The 25,502-nt window shown below is 49.0% G+C and overlaps 1 protein-coding gene and 1 pseudogene across 4 annotated transcripts in view; one reads left to right on the top strand and one right to left on the bottom strand.

The window, feature by feature from the left end:
• The window catches only part of CHST11 (carbohydrate sulfotransferase 11), a 286,833-nt gene that overhangs the window by 123,191 nt on the left and 138,140 nt on the right, over nt 1-25,502 (top strand). For all 4 annotated transcript variants that reach the window (XM_019918580.3, XM_019918579.3, XM_019918581.3 and 1 more), the window contains exon 2: nt 10,245-10,330. In XM_019918580.3, coding sequence (XP_019774139.1) covers nt 10,245-10,330 — 86 coding nt within the window. The remainder of the gene's footprint in view (nt 1-10,244; nt 10,331-25,502) is intronic.
• Nucleotides 19,282-19,833, bottom strand: LOC101337601 (cytochrome b-c1 complex subunit 10 pseudogene; annotated as a pseudogene).

The following is a 25,502-nucleotide window of genomic DNA, read 5'->3' as shown; positions in this document are numbered from 1 at the left end:
CTGCGGCACGTGGGCTCTTCCCAGACTGGGGCACGAACCCGTGTCCCCTGCATCAGCAGGCGGACTCTCAACCACTGCGCCACCAGGGAAGCCCATCTAGTAAATTTTAAGTTACATTTAGGGTAGCCTTTGATTAATCATTGACCCTTGAACAAACTTCACCTTCTTTTAACGTTTTAGATTGCACTTAAAATCTCATATACTTAATGTCCTTTTTGAGTACTTCAGACGTTCTGATTAACAAACAAATACTTAAATAATATAAATCTAATGCCTCAATGACATTGTTTCTTAAATGCTCCAATATTATATGTAAACGTAGAAGATTTCAACTTAAAATCTCAAGTCAAATAAATTGTTCAATTAAATCCTTCTTATTGGTAAGGCAGGGTAACTCCTCCTACTTGAGTAGGTCAAAATCTTAAAAATATTAATCTTATGGGTTTTCTTCTTAAACATTTCTGTACTTATTTAAAATAATAGCCATATTGAGATATAATTTACATATAAACTTCACTTACTCTAAGTGTAGAAGTCACTGAATTTTAGTATGTTTGCAGAGTTCTACAACCATCACCACAATCTAATTTTAGAACGTTTCCATCACCCTAAAAAGAACTTTCGCATCTATTTACTGTTCCTTGCCTCCCTACCCCCAGCCTTAGACAACCACTAGCCTACTTTCTGTGTCTTTATATTTGCCTGTTTTGGACTTTTTTGGTACTTAATTTGAAATCATGCTGGGTTTTTAAGGAAGCAGTTTTGATGTCTCAAACAATTTTGGGGTCACCTCCTGCAATTGTTGGGGTTACTGCCTCTGTGGCTGGAAGCGTCTTTGTGAGCTGACCCCTGGCTGGGGAGCTGAGCTCTGCCTCTGAGTGGGGGGCTCTTGTAACCCATGACCCAGACTCAAGTCACTTACTGCCTAATTCAAATGTCTCCCCACGGAAGACCAGACCCCATCTGGTGGCTTCATTCCATTCTGATTCCCTGCCCACCCACTGGACTCACTGCTGTAAGACCCAGTGAAAGTGACAGCTGACTGCAGACCGTGGTGTCTCGCTCCAAGGCCACAGTTCTGAGGTCACGCCCAGCGAGCCACGCTCCTATGACCACCTAGCATCCTCACAGCGCCCACTCATAGGCCACCAGTCAAGGCACTCACCCAGCAGCCTCTTGGCCCATCACAGGTTCGCGCTCCATGTCCTGGTGAGACAGCTTAGAGAGCAAAACCCCAGCAGGGACTCAACCAGATATTTGTACCTCCACGTTCATAGCGGCATTATTCGCAGCAGCCAAACGGTAGAGGCAACCCAGGTGTTCATCAGTGGATGAATGGATAAACAGAAATGTGGATATACATACAGTGGAATTTCATTCAGCCTTAGAGGGAGATTCTGACATGCTACACCGTGGATGAGCCTTGAAGACATTATGCTAAGTGACATAAGCCAGACACATAAAGGACAAATACTGTTTGATTCCACTTACATGAAGTCCCTAGAGGAGTCAAACTCATAAAGACAGAAGGTACACTAGAATGGTGGTTGCTAGAGGAGAGGTGATAAGCGGGCAGGTGGGTCACGTGGGCCTCCTGGGCCATAGAAAGGACTCTGGATTTTGTTCTAAGATGGTGGGGAGACTTCGGAGCAGAGAGGATGTTGTGAACGGGTTTATATTTTGAGAAGATCATTCTGGCCACTGATAGGGTATAGGGTAGGGAGGCCAAGACGGCAGCAGGGAGACCAGTTAAGAGGACTTCGTCCTAGCCCCAGGGGCGGTGGTGATGGCTCGGACCAGGTGTTTGGGACCAAGAGGAGCTGATGGGGGGAGTGGGTGATGGCAGGTAAGGCACAGGAATTAAGAATGACTCCTGGCTATTGAGTCTGCCCAGCTGGGTGCATAGTGGTGGTGTTTACCGCAGTGGGGAACATCGGGGAGGGGGACGTTTTAGGGGTGGAAGTCATGAGTTCTCCTTATCAGTGTTTATTGTGTTCAACAACCCCAAGCTGAACCTAAACGAGCACTCTTATCCCTGACCTGATTCTTTCAAGATGTCTGAGTTGGGGAGTTTTAAACCAGGTCTCACGACCCATTGGTATGTTGTAAAATCACTTTAATGAGGGCTTCCCTGGTGGTGTAGTGGTTGAGAGTCCGCCTGCCGATGCAGGGGACACGGGTTCGTGCCCCGGTCCGGGAAGATGCCACATGCCGTGGAGCGTCTGGGCCCGTGAGCCACGGCCGCTGAGCCTGCGCGTCTGGAGCCTGTGCTCCGCAATGGGAGAGGCCACAACAGTGAGAGGTCCGCGTACTGAAAGAAAAAAAAAATCACTTTAATGAGTTGTACTAATATTAAAGAAAAATAGAAGAGAATAGAAAATATCAGAGCATCTCATGTAAACTGGGTTCAAAAGGAGAAAGGGACGAGAAACAGGAGTCCCGAGACCCTTGTTCTAGCCATACCTCTGCCTCTAATGAGCCATGGGGCCTGGAGTGAGTCCCTTATGCCCCTGTGTCCATTGCCTCACCTGTGAAATGGGGCTGGGGTGAGGAGGGCTCCGCTGGATTCACCCCATCCTCCCCCCTTTTCTCTCCTTCAACTCTTGCATGCTCTCTCAGTAGGCGGACCACAAACCGTACTGGCCAGAAAGGCCATCACTGAGCTTTGCTTCCTGCCATGTCTGTTGTTCAGTCAGAACCAATTCCGAGGGTGCTTCTCCCCAGCTGTACATACCCAGGCCCTTCACTGGTGTGGGAGTTATTGGACCAGCCGGTCTCTAAAGACCCTGCTTGTCCTAGATGTGCCTCTGTCTGCACTAACCTGTCTGGTCGGCAGCTGGGCAGGGACCTTGTGCTTTTTGGAAGTCGGCACAACCCTCTGCTCTGGGCACGTTTTCACAGAAGGGCCAGGATCATCTAAAAGAGGGGGTGGTTTGATTGCCATGGATTTTGGTGAGTGTATGTGATAGCCGAGTTCTTCTCCCGGCAGGTAAGTGTTGCAATGTATACAGTATATTCTTCAAAGCCGAGTGTCAGAGTCCCTTAGTGGAGGGTTTCTATGTAGCCAATCTCCTGGCTTTTAGATGCAGCTGTGCTCGTTCTTTTCTTGTGTTATTACCAAGCGCGTTCACCTAATTCTTAGATTTTACCCTTGACCTTCATCTCTGCAAAGTTTAATTCATTTTAGTTCTACAGCCACAGGTTAGACATCAGGAGCTTTGAGGAGCTTACAGTAAGTAGGAGGGGAGATTGACATGGGAATTAGGTATAGTAAGGGTTCAGATTAGTCCCAAGTAAAAACCCCAGATCCCTCATTATTCTAGCTGCTTGTAGGGTCTCAGGAGAAGCAGATCTGGAGATGTTTTTGAATGGCTCTGGGATGTCCCTGTTGGAGGGACTGTGAGAAGGAAGGGATAGGAAGTTGGAAAATTGAAGTTTATTAATCAGGTATTAATGGCAGCTTAGGCTGAACCCGGCTCCCACCTCAGTGTTTGGGGCTCCTGAAAAGTCACCTGTGAACACAAGTGTGCTGAGTGTCTATAAAACACCTGAAGGTCCTGGTTAGCTGGAGAACACCGGATCAATATTCAGGACTGCCTTTTTTTTTTTTTTTTTTCGGTACGCGGGCCTCTCACTGCTGTGGCCTCTCCCATTGCGGAGCACAGGCTCCGGACGCACAGGCCCAGCGGCCATGACTCACGGGCCCAGCCGCTCCACGGCATGTGGCATCTTCCCGGACCGGGGCACGAACCCGCGTCCCCTGCATTGGCAGGGGGACTCTCAACCACTGCGCCACCAGGGAAGCCCATTTATTTATTTATTTTTGGGGGCTGTGTTGGGTCTTCATTTCTGTGCGAGGGCTTTCTCTAGCTGCAGCGAGCGGGGGCCACTCTTCATCGCAGTGCACGGGCCTCTCACTGTCGCGGCCTCTCCCATTGCAGAGCACAGGCTCCGGACGTGCAGGTTCAGCGGCCATGGCTCACGGGCCCAGTTGCTCCGCGGCATGTGGGATCCTCCCGGACTGGGGCTCGAACCCGTGTCCCCTGCATTGGCAGGCAGATTCTCAACCACTGCACCACCAGGGAAGCTAGGGCTTTTTTAACCTGTGTTTCTCCAGGGAGACCTCCTGCTGTCCTGTGCTTAGAAATTAGGAACTTTGAGTCAGAAGGGACTCAGACATCTTCTGGTTTGACCTCGTCACCTGACCAAGGAGAAATCTGAGGCCCAGGGAGACCGCGTTCAAAGGGGGGAGACGCTTCGTGTGGTGGCAGAGCTGGGGGATCAGGCCTCTGACTTTTCCCGTGGATGGTTCTGGGTGCCAGGTCCCAGGTAATTTTACATTTTCATTTAATTCCCACAACCACCCTAAGATTTAGGTATGATTGCTGCATTTTAACCTTGAGTTTCAGAGATGAGGACATGAAGCCGGTGTCCCAAGACTCACCTAGAACTTGAATCTGGTTCTGGTGGACTCCACCTATCGAACCTTCTCATTCCACAGGGTGCTGCTGGGCGACCATCTCATCCCCGTGCGCCTTCAGCACAGTGACGTCTGAAGCGGATGGGGGAGAGCTGTGATGTAGGGCCTTTCAGGGCGAGCTGTGGGTCCCACCGCTGAAAGCGGCATGGCCCGTCCTGTCGGAAGTGGCTCCCTCTCAGGGAGTCGGGTATCGCTTGCCCTTCTCCTGATTTGATGAGATTGACTCAGACCCTGCCGCATTCCAACGTCCTTTTGACAGACGGGCTGGACCGTACTGGACCAGGGCACCAGCACGAATTGGTGCATTGGGAGAAAACACCTCTGTAATTGCATCACTGCTGTGCGCTCAGAGCGTGCCACCGGTGACAGAGGAAGCATGCCCAGGCTGTTAGCAAATGAGGGGATTTGAAAAGTGTCCGGAGTCTGCTGAGTGTTAGGGCTGTTTGGCCAGCGGGAGGAGTGCAGACCTATCTGGACTTGGGTGATTCAGTACAGAAGTCCCTCACCTGGAATGTTGAGGGAAGTGAGAGCATTGATTTTTGTGGTGGGAGCTCTAAGTGTAAGTGCATCTTTGCCTGCCTTTAGCGATAGCATGATAAGGTGATGAAGACCTCCGGTTCCAGAAACAACCTGGGTTTGAATTTGCTACCTGCTCTGCCATTTGCTGGCTGTGTGACCTCGGGCAAGTTACTTAATGTCTCTGAGCCTCTGTTTCCTCAACAGTCAAATGGGAATAAATGCTATTATTCAGTATTTCTAACTAACAGGGTTTTGATGAGAATTAAATGAAGCAACGTAAAGAAAAGGCTTAGCCTCAAGTCAGGCATCAGGTACTTGGTAAATTCTTGATAAATGCTAGTTCTCATGATTATTATTATTAACTATTGCTGTATTTTATAAGACCTGAGTTCCAGCCCAGGTTCTGCCGCCGGCTGCTTTGGGGACCTTGGCAAGTGTTTCAGCTCTCTGAGTTTCTTCTGTGAATTGAAGGACTGTAATCCAGCTGAGAGTTCCAATGCATCAAAAGCAAGTTTCCACCCCGGATCCCACAGCATTTTAGTTTTATGTCTTTAGACCTGAATTAACTGCACAGGCAGGGTCACAGGGAACCACTCAGGGAATGAGACGGGCTTCCCTCCTTTGTCACTCGGTAACCTTCTATCACCTGTTCTCAGCTGACTGAGAGTGGAGCGTCCACTTAAGAACATTCTCTTCGTCATAGCATGAAGCGGCAGACTTGGGTGGCTTGCTTTTAATTTTAGCTTCATTCATGTATGTTGGAAAAGTGACGGGTCCTGACGTACAATGATTTGACCTACGATTTTTTAACTTTACGATGGTGTGAAATCGATACATATTCAGTGGAAACTGTACTTTGAATTTGGAATTTTGATCTTTTCCCCAGGTTAGGATATGTGATCTGATCCTCTCTGGTGATACTGGGGAGCTGCGGGGACCCATAGATCCTGGTGAGCACGCGATCACCAGGATAAACAACCGATACGCTCATAGCCATTCTGCACCCAGACAGCCGCTCCGTTTTTCACTTTCAGTACCGTATTCAATAAATTACATGAGATATTCAACACTTGATTATAAAATAGGCTTTGTGGGGCTTGCCTGGTGGCACGGTGGTTGAGAGTTCGCCTGCCGATGCAGGGGACACGGGTTCGTGCCCTGGTCCGGGAAGATCCCACATGCGGTGGAGCGGCTGGGCCCGTGAGCCATGGCCGCTGAGCCCGCACGTCCGGAGCCTGTGCTCCACAACAGTGAGAGGCCCGCGTATCGGAAAAAAAAAATAATAGGCTTTGTGTTAGATGATTTTGCCCAGCTGTAGGCTAATGTAAGTGTTGTGAGCATGTTTTAAGTACGCTAGGCTAAGCCATGCTGTTTGGTAGGTTAGGTGTGTTAAATGCATTTTCAGCTTAACGATATTTTCAACTTACGCTGGGTTTATGGAGACATAATCCCATCCTAAGTCGAGGAAGATCTGCATACCCCACTGTTTCTGGGTCCAAGAAATCATACTGTGAATTGAACCAATTAGAGTCTTATAAAATGGTCTCGCATTTCATTGATTTGAGTTTAGAAAGGAGAAAGCAAGTGCTGTAGCTAACTAAAACGTGTGGCGGCAGGTGGGCAGCGGAAGGCCACCGTTCAGTGTCCTCAGGAACTCTCCTTTCTTGGGGCTTTTGATCATCAGACCTTTCATTTTCAAAGGAAAAAAATAACAGCAGCCTGTTGATACTGGCAGTTTCCTTTTTCCACAGCAGGAAACAATCTGGTGAGTGTAAAGGAAGCCTTAAATCCTAGATCATTCGTGAACCTCTTTGAGTACCTACTGTGTGCCAAGCATCAGGGAAACAACACAGATGAGATGGAGACGGTTTACTTACTTAATGTCTGGCATATCCTAGGTGCTTAATAAAAATTTCAGTAAGGAAATGAATACGGGCATTAACTGTTAGTAGTTTGGCTGTCCCATCACATCATTTTGATGACTCATGTAACACTGGGTTACATTTTAAATCACCTGTCCTAGAAGCAGTCCGCCAACCAGGTCTGGGGCCAGGAGGAAACTGTTGAGATGGTGGACTGGACACCTGCCGTTGGTCCAGCGTAGCAGCCGAGAGCATGGGCTGCCTATGTCAGAATCCTGTCTTCACCTCTTCCTAGTCACGAGACCTGGGCGAGTTCCCTAACCTTACTGTGCCGCAGTGTTCCCATCTGTAAAGTGGGGACAGTAGTGGGCCCACCCCATAGGGTTGTTATGTGGATTAAACGTGTGCTCTGCTTGGTGCACTGTGGGTGCCCTCCAGATGTTAGCTGCCACCCTCTGCATGTGGTGGTCCCTCGACCTCCTCTGATGCATTAGGCACACGGGATAAATAAACCCATGTGCGTAATTGCTGGCCCTTCCTTTGCCTCCCAGGCCTTAGCAAGTAGGTCCTCATTGCTATCATTTGGGTATGAAAGAGCTCAGTCATCAGGTTGGAGTCTCAGCTTGGCAACTTTCTCCCTGCATGGCCTTGACCTTGGTCAAGTTCCTGAGGTTAAGGGAGGCTCAGAGAGGTTATCTGGAAAATACAGGTACTTCCTTTACTGTGTGAAGGATTATGCTGAGCGAAGTGCCCGGCACACGAGGCGTACTCCGGAAATGGTGGGATTGTTATCATCCCCATAAAAAGCACCTAAGGACCTGGCTTTTGTGGCCTGGGGTGCCAGAGCTGGTTGGTGGGGCCCCCACTGAAGTTACAGGCTAGGCCCGCAGGAGGCCCCGAGGCCGGCCGGCCTTGGGAAAGGGCCCACACGGTCAAACCATTTTAAACGCCTTGTAGTAGAAAAAGAAACCAATTAACTAATACTGCCCCCCATAAAAGCTGAGTTTTCATGGGTTCTGTGGTGGGGTTTTCTCCGTGGCGGTCTCCTAGCCATAGGTCTTGGGGAGACGGTCTGCCTCTCTGGGGACAGTTTAATCTTGCACTGCGTGGGCATCATTTTACAAGTTTTACGGCTGTTTTGTCTCCCCTTAAGTGTTGCTGTGTCCTTGTGCGCTGAGGGCAACCTGTGTGCAATTAACAGTTTACCTCCTTTTGGGTGGAAATGAAAAGTGAAGTAATAAGTTAAAGAAAAACACAAGGTGGATTTTTCCCGTCTTGTGGAGACACCCGTGGAAGAACAAAGAACCAGTGTCTTCCTGGACCACTTACTCAGATTCTAATGGCTTTTATGTGTAGACATTTGCCCACAGGATGCCCTCCTCCCCAGAGAGGGCTACAGGGCACGTTGGGTGTGTTTGGGGCTTGTACTGCTTGCCCCAGGGCAGGGGTCAGCAAACGACTGCCCAGGGGCCACATCCAACCCACCACCTCTTTTTGTGAAATGATTGGGAAAAGAAAAAAATCCAAAGAAGATTTCCTGACACATAAGAATTACATAGACTTCAGGTTTCAGGGCCAGAAATGGAGCTCTATCGGCACCTCATTCCGCCCGTTCGTTTGTGTGTCGTCTGGAGCTGCTTCTGCCCTGCCCCAGCTGAGTTGAGAAGTTTCCATATACTGTGTGGTGCAAAGCCAAATACTCTCTTGCCCTTTATGGAAAAGGTTGGCTGACCCTGCTCTAGGAGGTAAAGGAAGTGAGAGAAAACAGCTTCAAGTTTCTTGGAATTGATGATTTATTCTCAGGGTTTCCATGGGGCTCAAAGTGACAAGTCAAGGGGGAATTGCATGAGAAGGAGTCAGTTCTCCTGGAGACCTTCCAGAGGAATCGGCTGCTTGTGGAGATGGCTCTCCTCGCTATTCTGACCTCAGGTTGGCTTCTGAGCAGAGGGGCCTGAGTTATCCCCCTCCGGCCAGCCCTCCCCGTCTGCCTGGCTTTCCTGTAAGACTCCCGAAGCCTGGCTTGAGGTCTGGTAACTTCTCATCAGCTCCCTCGATGGTTCGAGAATAAAGAAGTTTCCACCTTCCCTCCCAGGAGGCAAGCGCTTTTTGTCATAAATTCTGTGCAGACCTAGTTGATGATCTCCAATAGCTTCAGAAATTTGTAACAGACACTTTTTGGCCAGCCCCTGGCTTAAGCATTCTGCATATAGTAGTAACTCATTTAATCCTCACAACCAACGCAGGGAGTGAGGTCCTCTTCTCACCCCCATTTTACAGAGGAAGAAACAGGCACAGAAAGGTTAGGTATCTTGCTTAAGGTCACACAGCAGGGGTGAGGTAGAGCCAGGATCCAAACCCAGGCTGTCTGCTCAGGAGTGTCCTGCCTACTGCCACTACACTGGGGGAATTCTTTAGGCCTGTGAAAAGATCTGCTTTCCTTGTCCCCCCCCCCCCCCCGCCCCTACAATGTCATTCCACAGGAAAACGGCCTCCTGTATGAGAAGGAAGCACTCGTTCCTTCGTTAATTCATCCCTCCCCCCACCTTCTCCCTCCCTCCCTCCCTCCCTTCAACAAATAATTGTCGGGAGGGTGACTATGTATTAAACTCTGTGCAAGGGGCTTCACAAGTGAGGGGGTTTTGTGAACAAGAAGAATGAAAAAAGAATCTTTTTTCCTTTGAAAAACAGTTCTTAGTATCCTCAAAGCTGTTGGGTTTTTGAGAAGTTCACTTAATTCCTCCTCTTTTATTCTTTGTAAGTGCTCATCCTTACAGTGAGAACCATAAACCGTAAATCTCATCCAGAACCGTAAGCCCTCATCCTTTCTGCCTCAAGCTGATACTGTCATTAACAATAATGTAATGTACAAGAGGCTTTGGGGAGGCCGGCCCTCTGACTCACCCAGTGGGAAGAGCCCGCCTGGGGAAGGCCCTGCGCCGTTCTCCCCCTTGACACCCCGAAAGAGGGCTCCCGCAGGGGCTCGGGACCCAGGAATAAGAGCTCGTAACTGATTGTGGAGGGAGAAGGCTGCCGAATTTTAAAAATATCACCAAGTCTGGCGTTGGTAGAACTCGCTGTCTTGGGACAGCAGTTACAATGTCATCTGCAAAAGTTCAGGGTTTTAGGTGCCTGTCTTGTTTTCTGAAGGATTTGCTGGGCAGAATTTTCAGCATTATTTATGTCCTTCTGGGTGTGGACAAGCCTGAAGGCCAGGGAAGACCCATGGGCCCCCATGGCACCAGGCAAAGGGTCAGCCCAGCCGGAAGCCTGTTCTCTCTCTTCCTTCCCCAACTGTTTCTTCTTCCCTCCTCTGTGCCCTTTTCTTGGTCAGACAGCAAACGTTTGTTGCTTATTTCTGATGAGCCTTCACTCTCTCTCCTCAGTCATGCGGAGGAGCCCCTTCGGTGTGGACATCTGCTGCCGGAAGGGGTCCCGAAGCCCCCTGCAGGAACTCTACAACCCGACCCAGGTAAGCCCTGGAAACGTCCTTGCTTCTCAGCTTGGTCTCCATGTGTCAATTTTTTGGGGGGCGGAGAGGGATTGAAAAACGCCCTAATTGTGATCTTTGGGGATTTGAAACTTCCCTCCACTGCCTGGCAGTTTCCCTTCAGTGGTTGCTTTCTTGGTTACCCTCTTGCTCTAGAATGGCTCTGAAATTCTAGTGAGAGGTATTCAGTGAGAGGGACAGCTTGGTAGAGTGCGGGGCAGAGCTTTCAGACCTGCCCAGGTTTGGGATCCCTGAGAACCAGACAGTTGCAGGTGCCAGGAAGGGGACTCTGAAGTTGCAGAGCCTGCTAGGCTGTGCAGTCTCCCCCGTGACACCCCCAAAGGCGGCTCACATGGGGGTGAACTCAACACCCAGCTCCCATATCTGGTTATTAGAGCCCAACGATGTCCCCAAGAGTTGCACCTCACTGCGTCAGTTTGACAGGACTCCCTTGGGTGGGGAGACTTTTTGCTTAAGTGACTGTCACAGTAAGTTGGACTTGATTATGAAAAGAGTTCCTCTCTGAGCAAAATAAGCTCCAACCAAGGTAAAGTGCCCTCCATGGAAAGCTAGGAGCAAAGGGAGGAGGCCTGGTTGCCACGGCGATGGCCTTGTTGGTGTGTGTCGGTCTTGACGTGGAGACTCCAAGGCTGGTCCTTTTGCGGGAATGTGAATTAGCTTGTGATGCCAAGAACTGGTGAATGAACAACTAGTGGCCCATTAGCTGACTTTGACAGCTGGGGAGAAAGGGGGGAAAATGTACTGCTTTGGCTGTAATCTTTGAACTTTATTTTGTATCAAATTCTTGATTTAGTATTTCTGGGGACCAAGGTGCTTGTTAGAGGAAGAAACTGCTTGGTTCCCCCAAAGTGATGAATTCCCAGAAGTCTTGCAAAGGGATGAGCCTGAGAACTTTCTGATTCCACATCTCTATCCTGTCTTTCACCTGTACTCCCGTCTGGAAAAATGAACTCCTGAATTTGTGCAGAATGGGTGGCCTAACCATGTTAGTTCACTCCCCTATCCGCCCACCACTTTGGAGCTCAGTGTGATGGGGCCAGATTTGCCAGGTAATTGCAAACTCAGATTGCCTGAGGCCTCCTTTACTGGGTTCTCTAGTGACGCAGCAGGGAATTTGTATTTTGTTTTGGTTTTGTTTTTTTTTTAATTTTTATTGAAGTATAGTTGATTTACAATGTTGTGTTAGTTTGAGGAATACCGTATAGTGATTCAGTTATACATATATATATATATATATTCTTTTTTTAACATTCTCTTCCATTATAGATTATTACAAGATATCGAGTATAGTTTCCTGTTGGTTATTTTGTATTTGGGTTTTGTTTTGTGCCCCAGTATCTGATTATGACAGGCTAGTCTCCCAGCCTGTTCACACACTGGTCTTAGGGAAGAGGATTTCTGGTAAGCCATGTTGAAAACAACACATGCTATTGACATGCAAAGCATCCTTCTCTTTTAGTTGACATCCTCTGTTCTCAGATCATTTTCTACATCAAAACCAAACCACTGAAGTGCTCCTTCTTTCCTGAGGAAATTTTATGGGCAGCATGTGGGTGTCACGGGAGGAGCTATTTCTGAAGTAGATGCCCCTGTGGACAGGAAGTTCATGGACTGTGTCTGTGCCTGTCACTACTGTGTCCCTGTAGTGGGTGGCCCCAAATATCTGTGACTGAAAGAATGAAAGTCCAGGTTTAAATTCCTCCTTCACCTCCAGCTGGTTGTGCAACCTTGCATACATGATGAGTCCGCTATAGGAGTCAGCTTTCCCATCTCTCTGGAACGTTGGGAGGATGAAATAATGCTGATGTGTCAGGGGTTATGTAAACATGATCCGTCATCACCACGGTCATGAGAATGGCTTCACTCGTGGAAACCTTGATTTTAAGAGTCAGACCTGGGTTCGAAGCCTGGTCTCCTCATTTATCAGCTGTGTGAATGAGCACAAGACATGTAACCCCTCAGAGACGGCCTTTCTCCTTTGTAACACGGTGCTGACAATTCCTGCCTTGCAGCCTTCCATGAGAAGGTGTGCCTCGCTCGGTGCCTTTTATGGAGTTTGCTCATTCCCAGATTCATTCATGCATTCACTCATTCATTTCTTCACACTCTTACGAGCGCCCACTCTGTGTAGCACAGTGCCAGGCACTGGCCACAGAAGGGTGAGCAAGGGGCTGTGTGTGGTTAGCCTTCCGTGTCTGGTTCTCCTCGTTATCCCAGAGCTGGCTTGAGTGGGTTATCTGGTGAGGGGGACCCTGCTTGGTCCATTTGTAAACCCATCAGAGGAGAGAGAACCTTCCTGGGTAGAGCTCATCCCTTCCATCCGGTGATGTGGGGTGCAGATGCTCACTTAGAAGCCTAGGACCCGGGAGGGAAGATGGGGCTGGAGAGGCAGCTCTGGGAGCCAGTTGTGAGAGCCTAGGTGGGTGAGTCATCAGCCTCCATCAGGCACTCGTGGGCAAGCTGTCTGGCCCCTTTTGCTGGTAGCCAGGAAAATGTCCCTGCAGGAGGATCTCCCTGTTTCCTCGGGATGTTGTCCCGGGATGTTTTTTCTTAGGCTGGTTTCCTTTACAAGCTGCAATTATGTTCTCCTCCCAAGCACGTTCCGTCGGTGGTGCTTCTCAGAGAAACCGTCTTGGTGACCTTTGGGGCTGCCGTGGGCCGGGGAGCTCAGAGGAGAGAAGGGCGCAGGAGCTTCTGTTGAGTTGAGTAGGGTTTTGTGTCCCGGAGACATTAGCAAACATTGCATCCGTTGGGGCTTGGTTGTGGTTTCTCGTGTTCTCCTACCAGCCAAGCTGTGGAAGCCGCTAAGCCTGGATTGATGTTATCACAGAGGCAGATGACAAGCCCTGTAATTGCTAGAAACTGAACTGCTCCCGGAGATGCCGTTTCCCCATTTTATGTTGGTTGGTGATTTGCGTTCGATATATAATGGTGAAAATAGGAACTGTTTATTTTAGATGATAAGAAAACCAACATAACGGCGGGAAGCACCATCTTAGTTAGCAGGTACTGGTACTGTAGGCCAGATGCTATCTAGATGCCTACAAACATCTCGTGGGGTGCTGGTATTAAGCCCCGCGCTAGCTAGTGCACCCCCACTTTAGGTATGGGAGAACAGGCTGAGGAGCTTGTCACACAGCTTGTAAGAAGCAGAGGAAAGATTCAAATCCAGGATGGACTCCAGATGCATTTATCTCCCTGCTGTATTCACTGTCACCAGCAAAGTTCTCTTGGCAGGAATTACCCCATACAAAAAAAAAAAAAGAGAGAGAGGAAAAAAAAATCTTATCCAGATTTTCACTGGACAAAGTCTTAAAAGCTCCCTTAGGAAAATTGGCTCTAATCCGACTTTAGTGTCCAAGGTTTTCTTATTTTAGTGCCTCACAAACCCCTAACCATTAAAACAACAATTGGTGAAAAAAAAGTTTGTAGTTGATATTCTTAGAAAAACTGCACTGTGATGTCTTATAATTTTCCTGGTTCTCTGCTGTCTTCCTGGCCCCAAAATAAAACGTAATTGCTGATCAGATCAGCTGGCGTCAAGTCACCGAAAGTTCAGGAGCTGCCAGCTGCATATTTGTGGGCCGAGCACATCTGTGGGCCGCCCGGCTCAGCTCAGATGCAGGGCAGAGCTATGCCGTCAGCCGTTAACAGGGCATAATTGCGCCTAAAATGCCAGCGAGGGTGAGACAGCTTGTCCTGCCTCGCCCACCTCCCGGTCCTCTCGTGGGTTCCCTGAAGTCTTCCCAGCATCACTCATGTGGTTCAGCCCTGCCCCGCCTGGTTCTTTCTTTAGCGTTTATACTTGCTCTGTGATTACCACGTTCTGAGAATACAGATACTCAGCCCAGGGGCTGACCAGGAACTCCTAAGTGCTGAGTCTAGGAGGTCTTCACTCATGCACCAGTGGCGTGCGGGCCTTCCTAGGGGCCTCTGAGGACCAGTCAATATAATATTTTGACCAGTCAACATTTTATTATAATAATAAAATTGGATCTTTATTGGTGCAATCTTCAATGTGTTAAAAGTAAATTTACTTCTCCATAAGGTAGGCTCGAGGAGGAAGGATGGAGAGAGGGAGAGAAGGGAGGTAGGAAGGAAAGAAGGAAGGGAGAAAGAAAGGAAGAGAGTTACTGTTCATTGAATGTATAATACACATCAGTGACTCTTCTAGGTGTTTTCCACACGTATCTAATGGAATCTTCACAACAATCCTAAAATCTGATAGCCCCATTTTTCAGGTAAGTTAACTGAAGCCCGGAAGGACTGAGCAATTTGCCAGGGTCCCACAGTCCCTAAACGGTAGTGCCGGCTCTATCTGACCTGGCGAGATAGTGGGAGGGAAAGAGCCTATCCCGTTATCTTTCCCAGGGGGAAAAATGCTCCCTTGAGGTTCTTTTTCATGGTGACTCAAGCTGAGATCTGGGACGTGTTCCGGATAGTTGTAAAATTCCCAAAGGCAGGGGCCAAGTCTCGTGGAGTGGTATGGAATGCACAGTAGATGTCCAATAAACAATTGCAGATTTTTTTTTTTTCTCACTGAACATGGTATTTTTGGAGGGGCCTTTGTCTCCTGGCTGGAACCAGACTAAGCAGGAGTCACCCCCAAGAACTCTGCTGTAGGATAGCACAGCTTGGTGACATTTGGAAGTTGGGGTCTTTGATTAAAGTTTTAGATTGAAAAAAGCTTGAATTGTCCAAGGGAGGGTGGGAAACTCTTCTAGCTCCAACCTAAATAGTTTTCTGAGCAAGGCTTGCCAAGATTCGTTTTGTCTACAGATGCTCATAGGATAAACAGAGGAAAAAGACGTGGGGAAGAGAGGCGTGTAGGTAAGAGAACATGACAAGTGCTGTGTGATGGAAGCATTCTGAAAGGTTATGGGAGAATCAGGAGTGAGCAGTTAACCCTTTGAGGCACAGGGCACAGTGCGAGGCTTTCTAGAGGAGATGGCATTTGAGCCGGGCCTCTGAGGACACATCAGACTTCACCGGACAGAGAAGAGGGAACAGCCTCCCGGAGCAAAGGAACAGCAGGAGTGAGGTGCACAGGTGGGACGGTCCATGGCGCATTCAGAGAATGGCGAGGGGTTTATAGCTGGCGTGAAAGAGCATGTTGGAAGCTGATTGGAGAGAAGGCAGGAGAGGCAGGTTGGTACCAGCTGGATAAGGCTCATTTGCCCTTCTGGAGGGTTTAGTCTTCAGCCACCGGCAGGTTGGTGGTCCCAAGGAGCCCCCTGGAGATGGTGTGCACCTTACAAACCAGCTGCTGCTTCTCACTTGGCCACTTGTTAACTCCGGGGTCCTCTCTAAGGAGGTCTGGCCCTCCTGGCCGCAACCTCCTCACCTGTAACATGCAGGGGCTGGACTGGACCCGTGCTTCTCAACACGTGCCGCACTTAGGAGCTTTGAAAAAATGACCAATGCCCAGACCCCCAGAAATTCTGATTTTATTTGTTGGTCTGGGATAGGGCTGGGGTGTCAGTATTTTTCAGATTCCCTGGGTGATTCTGATGGGCACCCAGAGCTCAGAAGCACTGGGCTGGAGATTCTGTAAGGGCCCCTCCAGTTTTTAAATCTTTGATTCTTGCATAACCCATAACATGAAAAGCAACTCAAAGCATGTGCATCGAGGTTGCTCTCTATCTTTTCTACTGTCTTTGTATATGAAGGCCCGTGTGAATTATTTGTACTCGGCCTCATCCACGAGGACACGGAGACCACGTTCCTTCCTGTGCTGCTCAGGACAGAAGGTTGTTGTGTCAACGCCCTGAGTGTTGGAGACTCGTGATGTGAACAAACCCAAAAAGCGGAGCCCTAGGGCAGAATGTTGGATGGAGCCCTGTGTAAACGAAACTTGAGCCACTTAGCTCTTGATCCCATAAGAAGGAGAACCTAGACTTGTTCCAAGCCAGACATCAGGTGGGCGCTTCTGAAGGATCAGCTTCAGTCCCACAAATAAGCATGAAAGGGAGAAAGGGCTCTCTGCCTTGAGAATCGTTCAGGAAGAACAATGCTGAATGGCTGTGTCCACTGGGGAAGGCAAGAGAGAGCAGACATTGTACAGCCCCCAACTCTGGTCAATTAATCCCTTCATTACCAACCACCTGGTAAATGACGAGTCCCTCTAATTATCTTGCATTGACCCAACAGCTGTCTACCAGCCAAAGAGGGATTAATTGATTTAGTTGTGGACCGGCTCCTTATGCAAAGATATTACTTACTGTCAGGCTAGCAGAACGGCAGCTGGCTGGCAAAGATGAAATATTACATCAGCTTGATCTTACATACAGCACTTGGGAGGATGCTTCATTATTAATTGCAAATTACAATAGATGAGCAGAGTCCATTGCAAAACCCGGGGACAATGGGCCGCCTTTTCCACTGTGGCCAGTGGCTTCATTATTCTTGAACCAGGGAAGGCGCCCTGGTCGGATTTCCAGTCAAGCCTGGACAGATGGCGAATCTAGAGTCGGATGCAGTTCGGGTTGAAAAAGGTGATTGGATGCTGGAAGGAAGGGCGGGATCCCAGCCCAGGTGTATGACGTGGGGCAATTACTTAACCTCTGGAAGCCTCGGTTTCCTTATCTGTAAAATAGGAGCATGATGCCAGTCTTGCAGGTTTGTGAGATTTAAAATCGTGTATGAAAAGCACCTAGGATGGTGCCCAGGGCAGAGGTGGTGATAGTCAGTAGCCGTCAGTGATCTGGGTTGAGTTAGGTCACCTGGGACTTCCCTGAGGGGGTCTGGGACCATGCTTGGTCCCTGTCCTGCAGGCTCGGACATTTGGCAGGTGTGCACTTGGAATAATAATAATAAGATTATTTTGTTGAATAATAATAAAATAGATGATTTCCTCTTGCCTGGAAGCTACTAGCTAGCTATCCATCACGAGCACTACCTAAAAATTTTGATTTATGTTACGTGTCTGGTAGACTCAGTTATAGGGAAGCTTGCTGTGCTGATTTTTAAGGCTATGAGTGCCTGTGTGTGTGTGTGTGTGTGTGTGTGTGTGTGTGTGTGTACACTCAACCCACATCCTGGAAAATGGGCAGATTCAGCTGTTAAGTTTTAAAGGTCTCCTGTGGTTGTGTCTGTTGTACCCACAGCACGTAGCTAAGTGGCCTCATTAAGACCTGTTAAATAAGACCATCTCTGGGCCGTGTTAATGCGAGGCCATTGATTTCGTCGATTGGTCCACGTTTCATTCAGGCTGTTTTTATAGGCAGTTGTTCTGTTTCTGGAAGCCTAATTTGACCCAGTATATTCAAATCTGGTTAGCTCGGTGCTCTAATGGGGTTTTTCTGTGTCAGGCTGTGTGGATATAAGCTGGCATATTTCAATGAGAGGAGGGCATTCGAGTGACAAAACAACCTCAGCAATTTCCAAATGGTAACACAGCTGTAAAGTCTGCCATCTTTGGAAAGTTATTTCCTAAATTACCCTCAATTATAAGAGGTCTCTACATAATTTGATTTTTCTGTAAATTATACAACTCAGGGAGCTTCTCGGCCAACTGGATTTTAACCTTGTTGGAATGCATAGAGCTGAGACAAAGCCCTGGCTTGCTCTCAAATTCTCTGTAGGAAAGACGGTGTCAGGGGGTGGGGTGGAGTGGGCATCAGCTTCCTCCCATCCGGCCTCCCTCTTGACCTGCAGGTCTGGTGGGGAGCAGGGTTTCCACCCTGCCTCCACCACGAATTACTGTGAACTCGGGGGCCAACAGCTGAACCTTTTCAAACCCTTCAGACCTTGTTTATAAAGTAGGAATAAAGTACTAACTGTTCGGTTATTAAGGATTAAATTAGAATATATATAGCAAGTTCCGGGCATGTGGCAAGCTGCTCAGTCGATGCTGTTTTTTTAAATTCATATTAGCTCAGATGAAAACTCCTCCAGGAAGCTCCCCCTGATTCCCCCCCGCCCCCCTTCAAACTCAGGTTAAATGTCCTTCTAGAATGGTGCTGCCTACTCACAATGTAATGTGACTTGTATATGTTATTCGAAATTTTCCAGCAGCTACATTTTAAAAAGTAGAACAAAAACCAGGTGAAATTCATTTTAATAATATACTTTACTTAACCCAGTATAACCAAAGTATGATCATTGCTACATGTAATCGATAAAAATATTAAGATATTTTACACTCTTTGTACTGAGTCTTATGAAGTCCTGTGTATTTGACACAGCACATCTCACTTTGGGCTGGCCATATGTCCCATGCTCAATGGCCACACATGGCTGGTGACAGTCATACTGGACAGTGCAAGTCTATCCTCACCCCCATGCCCATGTTCCCCTCGTTCGTGACACTTATCTTATGTGTTTGAGATGATCTAAGTAGGCTTTGAGCCTCGTGAGGGCAAGGTCTGCGTCATTCATCTTGGTATCCTGTGGCCACTGCGTCCAGCCACAGAAAAGGAGCTCAGTAGGTGCTTGGCACTGAGCGAATCGCCTGTCCCTGGGCCTTGAGCTAGCCCGGTGTGTGGAGGTCATGCTGAGGAGGCGACCAGGGCTTCGTGCCCCCAGAGACGCCGAGGCAGCCAACCGTCAAGGCGGGAGGCTTGCTGGGGCCCAGTAGGTCCTTGGTCTGAAGAGGACATCTCCACTCCAGGCTGAGGCCTGACGTTTCTCCAAAAAAACATCCTTCCAAAAGTCCAAGTGCAAGGACCATGGAAGGGCTGACCCTTAGAAAGACACTGGTCATTTCACCTCAACTTAGGTTTTGTTTGTTAGTTTTTCAGAGAGAGGTTTAATGCTGTGTGCGTTCACACACCAAAGCTGTTTTCACAAGCGTAGAAAGTCTAACTGTGTGTTTCCTCCAGGTCCATCCCAAGAGCATGGGCTGTTTCACATGCGGATGGAAGTAGGCAGCACCACCAGATTCCAGAGGCGGCTGAGGGGCGTCGGTTTCATTAATTGTCCTTCTTAAACTTGCCGTTGTTGTAGGGCACCCAGTCCAGAATCAGCTGCCAGCCGGTGGCCCCCACCATTCCCACGGCGCCCGTGGCGCCCCACACGCCCACCGTGGGAATCCAGATTTTGGCCAGCTCGCGGTAGCGACGGCCCAGGAACCTGCTCAGCGTCACAGTGCTGTCCTAACGTCTCAGCTTCGGTTTTATAAGATTCTGTCTTGAGACTGGCGTGTGACAGTGTGGGGAGCGTGGAGAGAACAGGTACAGGGAATTGGATGCTTGAAAGAGCTGGAGAAAGTGAGTCATAGACTCAGAAGGAATGGGGGGGAGGGTCGGGGAGGGGACTGCTTAATCCAGACCTCGCCCTTCCTCAGTACATAGCCCACATTCAGCCCTGTTTCCTTCTTCCCTTCCCTCCTCCCTCCTTCCCTCCTTCTTCCAGAGCAGGTGGCACAATTAGGAACCCAGTAAAAATGCATTGAATGAAATGGGACTGAAATTGCTGGATGCCGTCTTTCCTTCCCTCCCTTATTATATACCTACCGTATTCATTTCCTACGGCTGCCGTTAACAGAGGACCACAAACTGGGCGGCTTAAACCACGAGAATGTATCGTTTCCCATTTCTGGGAGCCGTGGGTCCGAGATCAAGGTGTCGGCAGGGCTGGTTCCTTTGAGAGCCCGAGGAAGAATCTGACATGCCCCTTATCTAGCTCCTGGCAGGTTGCTGCTGTCCTTTGGCTTTCTTTGCTCGTAGAAGCATCGCCCCAGTCTCTGCCTTTGTTTTCATATGACGTTCTCCCTGTGTGCGTCTGTGTCCAAATCTCTCTGTTTTATAAGGACTCCAAACGCAGTGGATCAGGGCCCGCCTGCTCTAATAGGAGTTCATCTTTAGTCTATAGTGACCCTCTTTCCAAATAAGGTCACCTGCTGAGGTACCAGGGCTAGGATTTCAACACATGGATTGGGCGGGGGAGGGGTGGCGCAGTGCAACCAGTGACACCTGCTGTGTGTATAGCGCTGGGCTAGATGCTGGGGCGCTTAAGACAAGGAAGTCCTCGCCCTCTATTAGTTCATACTCTAGCGGGCAACTCAGGCCAGGAAACTGACCATCACAAAACAAAGTGCTATTTGAGTTTGGTACTCGATGCTAGAGGAGCGTAGATGGACCAGGAAGTTAGACGAGGTGTGCGCACGTGGGAGTGTGTGCACTGTCTGTGCTCCTGTGTTTGTGTAGCCTTTGTCACCCCGATTGAGCAAAGACACAGGAGAGGTGACACACAGAGGACCATCTGGTCCTGCCCTCCCCCGCATAAACACCAGCTAAGGGGAGAGGACGTCCTGACTCTCAGGGAACTGGAGCACCGTCCCTCCTGGGCGGGCACCCCATCCATGCCCCTCTGGTGATGACCGGCACCCCAGGGATGCGTGAAAACCGGTTTGACAGTAGCTCCTGACTTCTAGAAAAGTCTGCAGCTCCAACGTCTCCAGCTGATAGTCTGCTGTTCAGTATCTACATGACCATGCCGGAGGACACTGCCAGGTTGGCCCTGCTCCAGCCTTGGCGGGTGCAGAGCTGCTCTGGAAGGAAGCTGGAACATGCCACAGGGGTGGGACGCCCAGGCAGATTCCGCTGCTGCCTAAAATGGCCTGTTGCAATGTTTCCTCCCCTTTGTCTTCTGTCAGGGGTTGAAAGCCACAGAATGGCCAGCATACAGTTCTGGCAGTCATTTGAACTCTTGGAGAAACCGCTCCGCCTGTCTGTTCCATCTCCAGCCTGTGCCCTACGGGATGTCCACAGATACGTCCACAGCTGTAACGGCATCTCGCCAGTGCAGGGCTTGGCTGTGGAGAGCTCGGCCAGCTCACTGCTTGCTTGGATCCAGCCCTCACATCCTGTCCCGGTATTTGGGGAAAAGTTCTGAGAGAAAGGGGCATGTCTGAGGCCCTCCCTAGCCGTGGTTAAGAGCATGGGCCTTAGAACCAGCTGGAACCCCAGAGCCACCGCCTGCCAGCTGTGACTTGGGGAAGCTTCTTACCTTCTCTGTGCCTCAGGTTTTTCACCTGTAAAATGGGGATAATACATTACTAGCATCCACCTCATAGGGTTCTTGTGAGGATTAAATTTGAATCCACAGAATGAGGCCGACATAGGTGTTCGCTGTTTGCTGTTTGCTGTTATTGTTATTCAGGGACAAAAGCCAGAAAGGAGGAAATGATGCTGGGGACACATGAGCAAGTTGAAGCTCAGATCACTTGGAAGGCAGGGCTCCGTGAACTGGCTCATCTTCTACCTGTTAAAAGGGAACTCCACCTTCTAGAGCAGAGGGTCTCTGTTTTGGCTGCACTTCAGAATCAAAAAAGGAAATTTAAAGCATCCACACATTCAATCCACTAAATCAGAATTTCTGGGGTGTCGGTACTTTTTTAAAAGCGCCCAGTTGATTCCAGTGTGCAACCCAGTTTGAGAACCACTTGCGCTGGCTTTTTCCTACTCAAAGACAGGTCCGGGGACCACCAGCCTTGGCATCACTTAGGAGCTTGTTAGAAACGCCTTGGCTCCCACCCCAGCCTGCTGAATGGAAACCTGCATTTTAACAGGGTCCCAGGTGGTCTGCAGCAGTGTTCACTGGAGAGGGCTCCTGAGAGAACAGTCCGCTCCCTGGGGGCTTCTAGAAGAAGCAGCTGTCCATGTATTAGATGACCAAGGACAGGTGGTACAGAGTCTGCGTGGATTTCAGAGACAGAGGTCCCTACCTTTCGTGGAGCCTGGCACGCTGTTGCTTTCTGGAAACTTAGAAAACAGATGCTATGTTTGTGCTGCATGGGGTGCTTGTCGGGGGCAGGGAGCTTCAGTCCCATGGTGGGCTAGGTGGATGGGCAGCCTCTCGGGTCCTCTGGACGCCCTGAATGTTCATAACTGGCTCAACTTGGAGGAAGAAAACGTGACTTTGAACGGGGACCCTGGAAGCGAAGGCCACTGTGATGCCTTTAAAAGGCCTCATCCTTTCTGCGTGCTGAGTTCCTGGGGTGAAGGGGAGCTGAGTGAGGAGCTGAGCTGGGCTGCCTTGGTGGCCGCAGTCTGAGTTTGTTCTCCTCGCGGTTTGGGCTGTTCCTGACCACACTTTGTCAGGAAACAGGAAGGAGGCACCCAAGGTGGACCCTCCATGCTCCCCCACCCCACTCCAGCCTTTACCTCCAAATGACATCTTTAGGTGTCACCCTCTCCCAATCCCACCCCCCACCCCAATCCCATCCCCCCACTGCCTCTACATGCCAGGCGCAGCAGATCTCAAGCAATGAAGTTTAACGGGAAGAGAAGGGAATTCAGAGCCCGAAGTCCTAAGTTTAAATTTCTGCCTCTTTCTGCTTGATCTTGGTCAAGTATCTCAGAGTGGAAAATAATTTATTTAATTTTAGCTGAAGAGGCCACATAGTATAGCAGTTAAAACTGGGGTTCTTGGAAGCAGGCTTCCTGGGTTCAAATCCATACTCCCTGGCAGAGTAACCGTGGGTCATTTACCTAATCTCTGGGTACCTCAGTTTCTTGATCTGTAAAATGGGGAGAACAGCAGTCCCTACCTCTTTGGCTTGTTAGGAAGATTTAATGAGTTGATTTGTGTCAAGTGCTTAGAACAGTAGCTGGAGACACAGAGTCAAGTACGTTAGTAAATGTTCTTTTTTTACCTTTACATTTGCATATTTAAAACTTTCCACTGTTCTTTTCAAAAAAAAAAAATTGTAATCACAGTTTGGGTTCTAGTAACTGACTTTTAAGAGAAGCGTCTCTTGCCCAGTGACGTTTATAGTTCCTCACATTCAAACAACCTGTCGTTGCTTTTCAAATGCAGCAGCCCCCATTTTACAGGTGGGGAAACTGAGGCACAGAGAGGCCTACTGGCTTTTAAAGTAACACGTGCAGGGTCATCCGATCCAGTCAGGGAGTTGCAGAGCCACAATTCAGCCTGTTGTTCTTGGGACCAGGCCACCTCTGCCAGCTCAGCTGGCGTAGAGATGCGTTGACTACATGGGTGACCCAAACGCATTTGATTCTCAATTCATTGGTCCTTAAAGTAGTGATGGAACCCCCTCCTCCCCGTGAGAACTTGTAAATAGGCCGGCTCCTGCCTGCCTTTGGTAGGTGGTGACCACGGTGCTCCAGGCACACCTGGGTGAAGGATGCTGCTTGGTCCTGGGGCCCCTTCTATCCCAGCGGGCAGGATGCGGTGAAGGGGAGCAAGGATGATGGGGCACCCTGTGCAGGCCACTTCTCTCCTGGCTTCTCAGTTTCTCCCAGAAACTCACTCACCCCTCATGAGTCAGACAGAGCATCTTTAAACCAGGAACAAGATTGCTCAGGCCAGAGTTGGTACCTGAAATAAGCAAGTTACAGGAAGTGCTTCTGAGGGTTTAAGAGTTGGAAGATTGCTTCTTTGAGTTCTTCTCTGCCTAGGCACAGTGACCATCTGTAATTGTCTCCTCCATTCATTCTTGTCAGGAGTGGCCTGTTTGCGTTCATCCCCCCGGGTCTGTGTTACGAGCCCAATGGAGACACTGTTTGGCGGCCTCTTGCCATCCTCTTGCCAGAACCCTGACCAAGAATCAGTGTTCAAACAGGAATCAGCATGATTCCAGGTCTCTTTCCTAATTAGCAGGAAGCACAGAGCCAGTGAAAGCAAACAGGCAGCTTGGTAAGGCCAGGGTAGGGGCTGCCCATTTGGGGAAGGGTTGGCCACACTGATTGGTAGATCCGCTGGGCTTCTGTTGTGTCAGTTGGTTCCACAGCCTGGCACAGACCATGGCAGTAGTTGGCAGAGGGAATTATAGGCAGGGGTTAACTCATCCCCAGACCCCTTGATCACTAAGAGTAAAGAAGTAGATAGACTCACACTAAGCCCTTAGTTTTTGCAGATAGAACATTCTGGGTTCGACTTTTCAAGAGCAGCCTGGAAGTCCATTAACAAGGGACACTTGTAATCTTTCAGAGGAACAAATTTGAATCGGAGGAAGCCAGCCCCTCAGCTCACCAGTGAGCCCAGCCATCCCCTGAGCACAGCAGCTTTGTAATTCTGTAATCATCATTCCCAAAGAACCTTCATTCTAGGACTGGTGGAGCCTCTTGAAAATTTCATCTCATTTGGTAGGGAAATTGCATGCTAACATGACATTTAGAAATGAGGAGGCTGTCTTGGGACCTGTCCCTCAAACGTGTTTTGTCACCACATAGACTGGCTCACAAATGGTACCCCCGCTTTCTCCCACATGCTACATTGGGTCTCTCTCATTCATAGGATGGTTAATCTCAGTTTAGCCTCTGGGCCTTGGCTCTCAGTGGGTTTTCTTTCATTTTACAGGATAGACAAGCTGGTGCCTGAAAAGAAATGTGACTTTTGAAAGGAATTAGCAGATAACTACGGGAGTTCAGAGGTGGCTGATACCCAGTTATTCACGGTCATGAGGGAAAGGGGTTGAATGAGAAATAGAAATCCACACGTAATCTCCAGACCTCGCGTTAATCAATGGCCTTCTCTTCCACGACGCCTTTAACCTTCTTGGGCTGATTCGTGGCTCTTTTCAGAACTGAGATCCTGAGTGATCAGCACAAAAGAAATAATTTACCAACCGCTTTCATTTTTTTTTTTTTTTTTTGCGGTACGCGGGCCTCTCACTGTTGTGGCCTCTCCCGTTGCGGAGCACAGGCTCCGGACGCGCAGGCTCAGCGGCATGGCTCACGGGCCCAGCCGCTCCGCGGCATGTGGGATCTTCCCGGACCAGGGCACGAACCCGTGTCCCCTGCATCGGCAGGTGGACTCTCAACCACTGTGCCACCAGGGAAGCCCACCAACCCCTTTCTTAATGAGCATCTAGAGGAACTGAAATTCTTTTTTTTTTTAATGTATTATTATTACTGTTTTTGTTATTCACTCAGAGTAAAGTGTCGTTTTTCTTGAGCAAGTGGCAGAATGAGCTTCTTCTGTGGGTTGGTTTGTTCATTGCTGTCTTATCGGACACCAGCATATAACACAGTGATTTTCTTTTTTGCTAAAAAGAAAAAAAATTATTGGGATTCAGGCCTAGATCGCATTGAAATAAAAACCAGGAGCCAGGAGAAGGAGGGTCAATTGCAATTGATAATTGAGTCTCCTTCCCCAGGATTTTAGGGTGTAACTCAATCTGAGGGGAAGGAATGATAAGTATCTTGTTGAGATAAAGCCTGGCCAA

Source organism: Tursiops truncatus, chromosome 11 (genome assembly GCF_011762595.2).
Source record: "Tursiops truncatus isolate mTurTru1 chromosome 11, mTurTru1.mat.Y, whole genome shotgun sequence".
Taxonomy (NCBI): Eukaryota; Metazoa; Chordata; class Mammalia; order Artiodactyla; family Delphinidae; genus Tursiops; species Tursiops truncatus.
The sequence above is the reverse complement of the archived record's forward strand: the minus strand, read 5'-3'. Positions and strand labels throughout refer to the sequence as shown.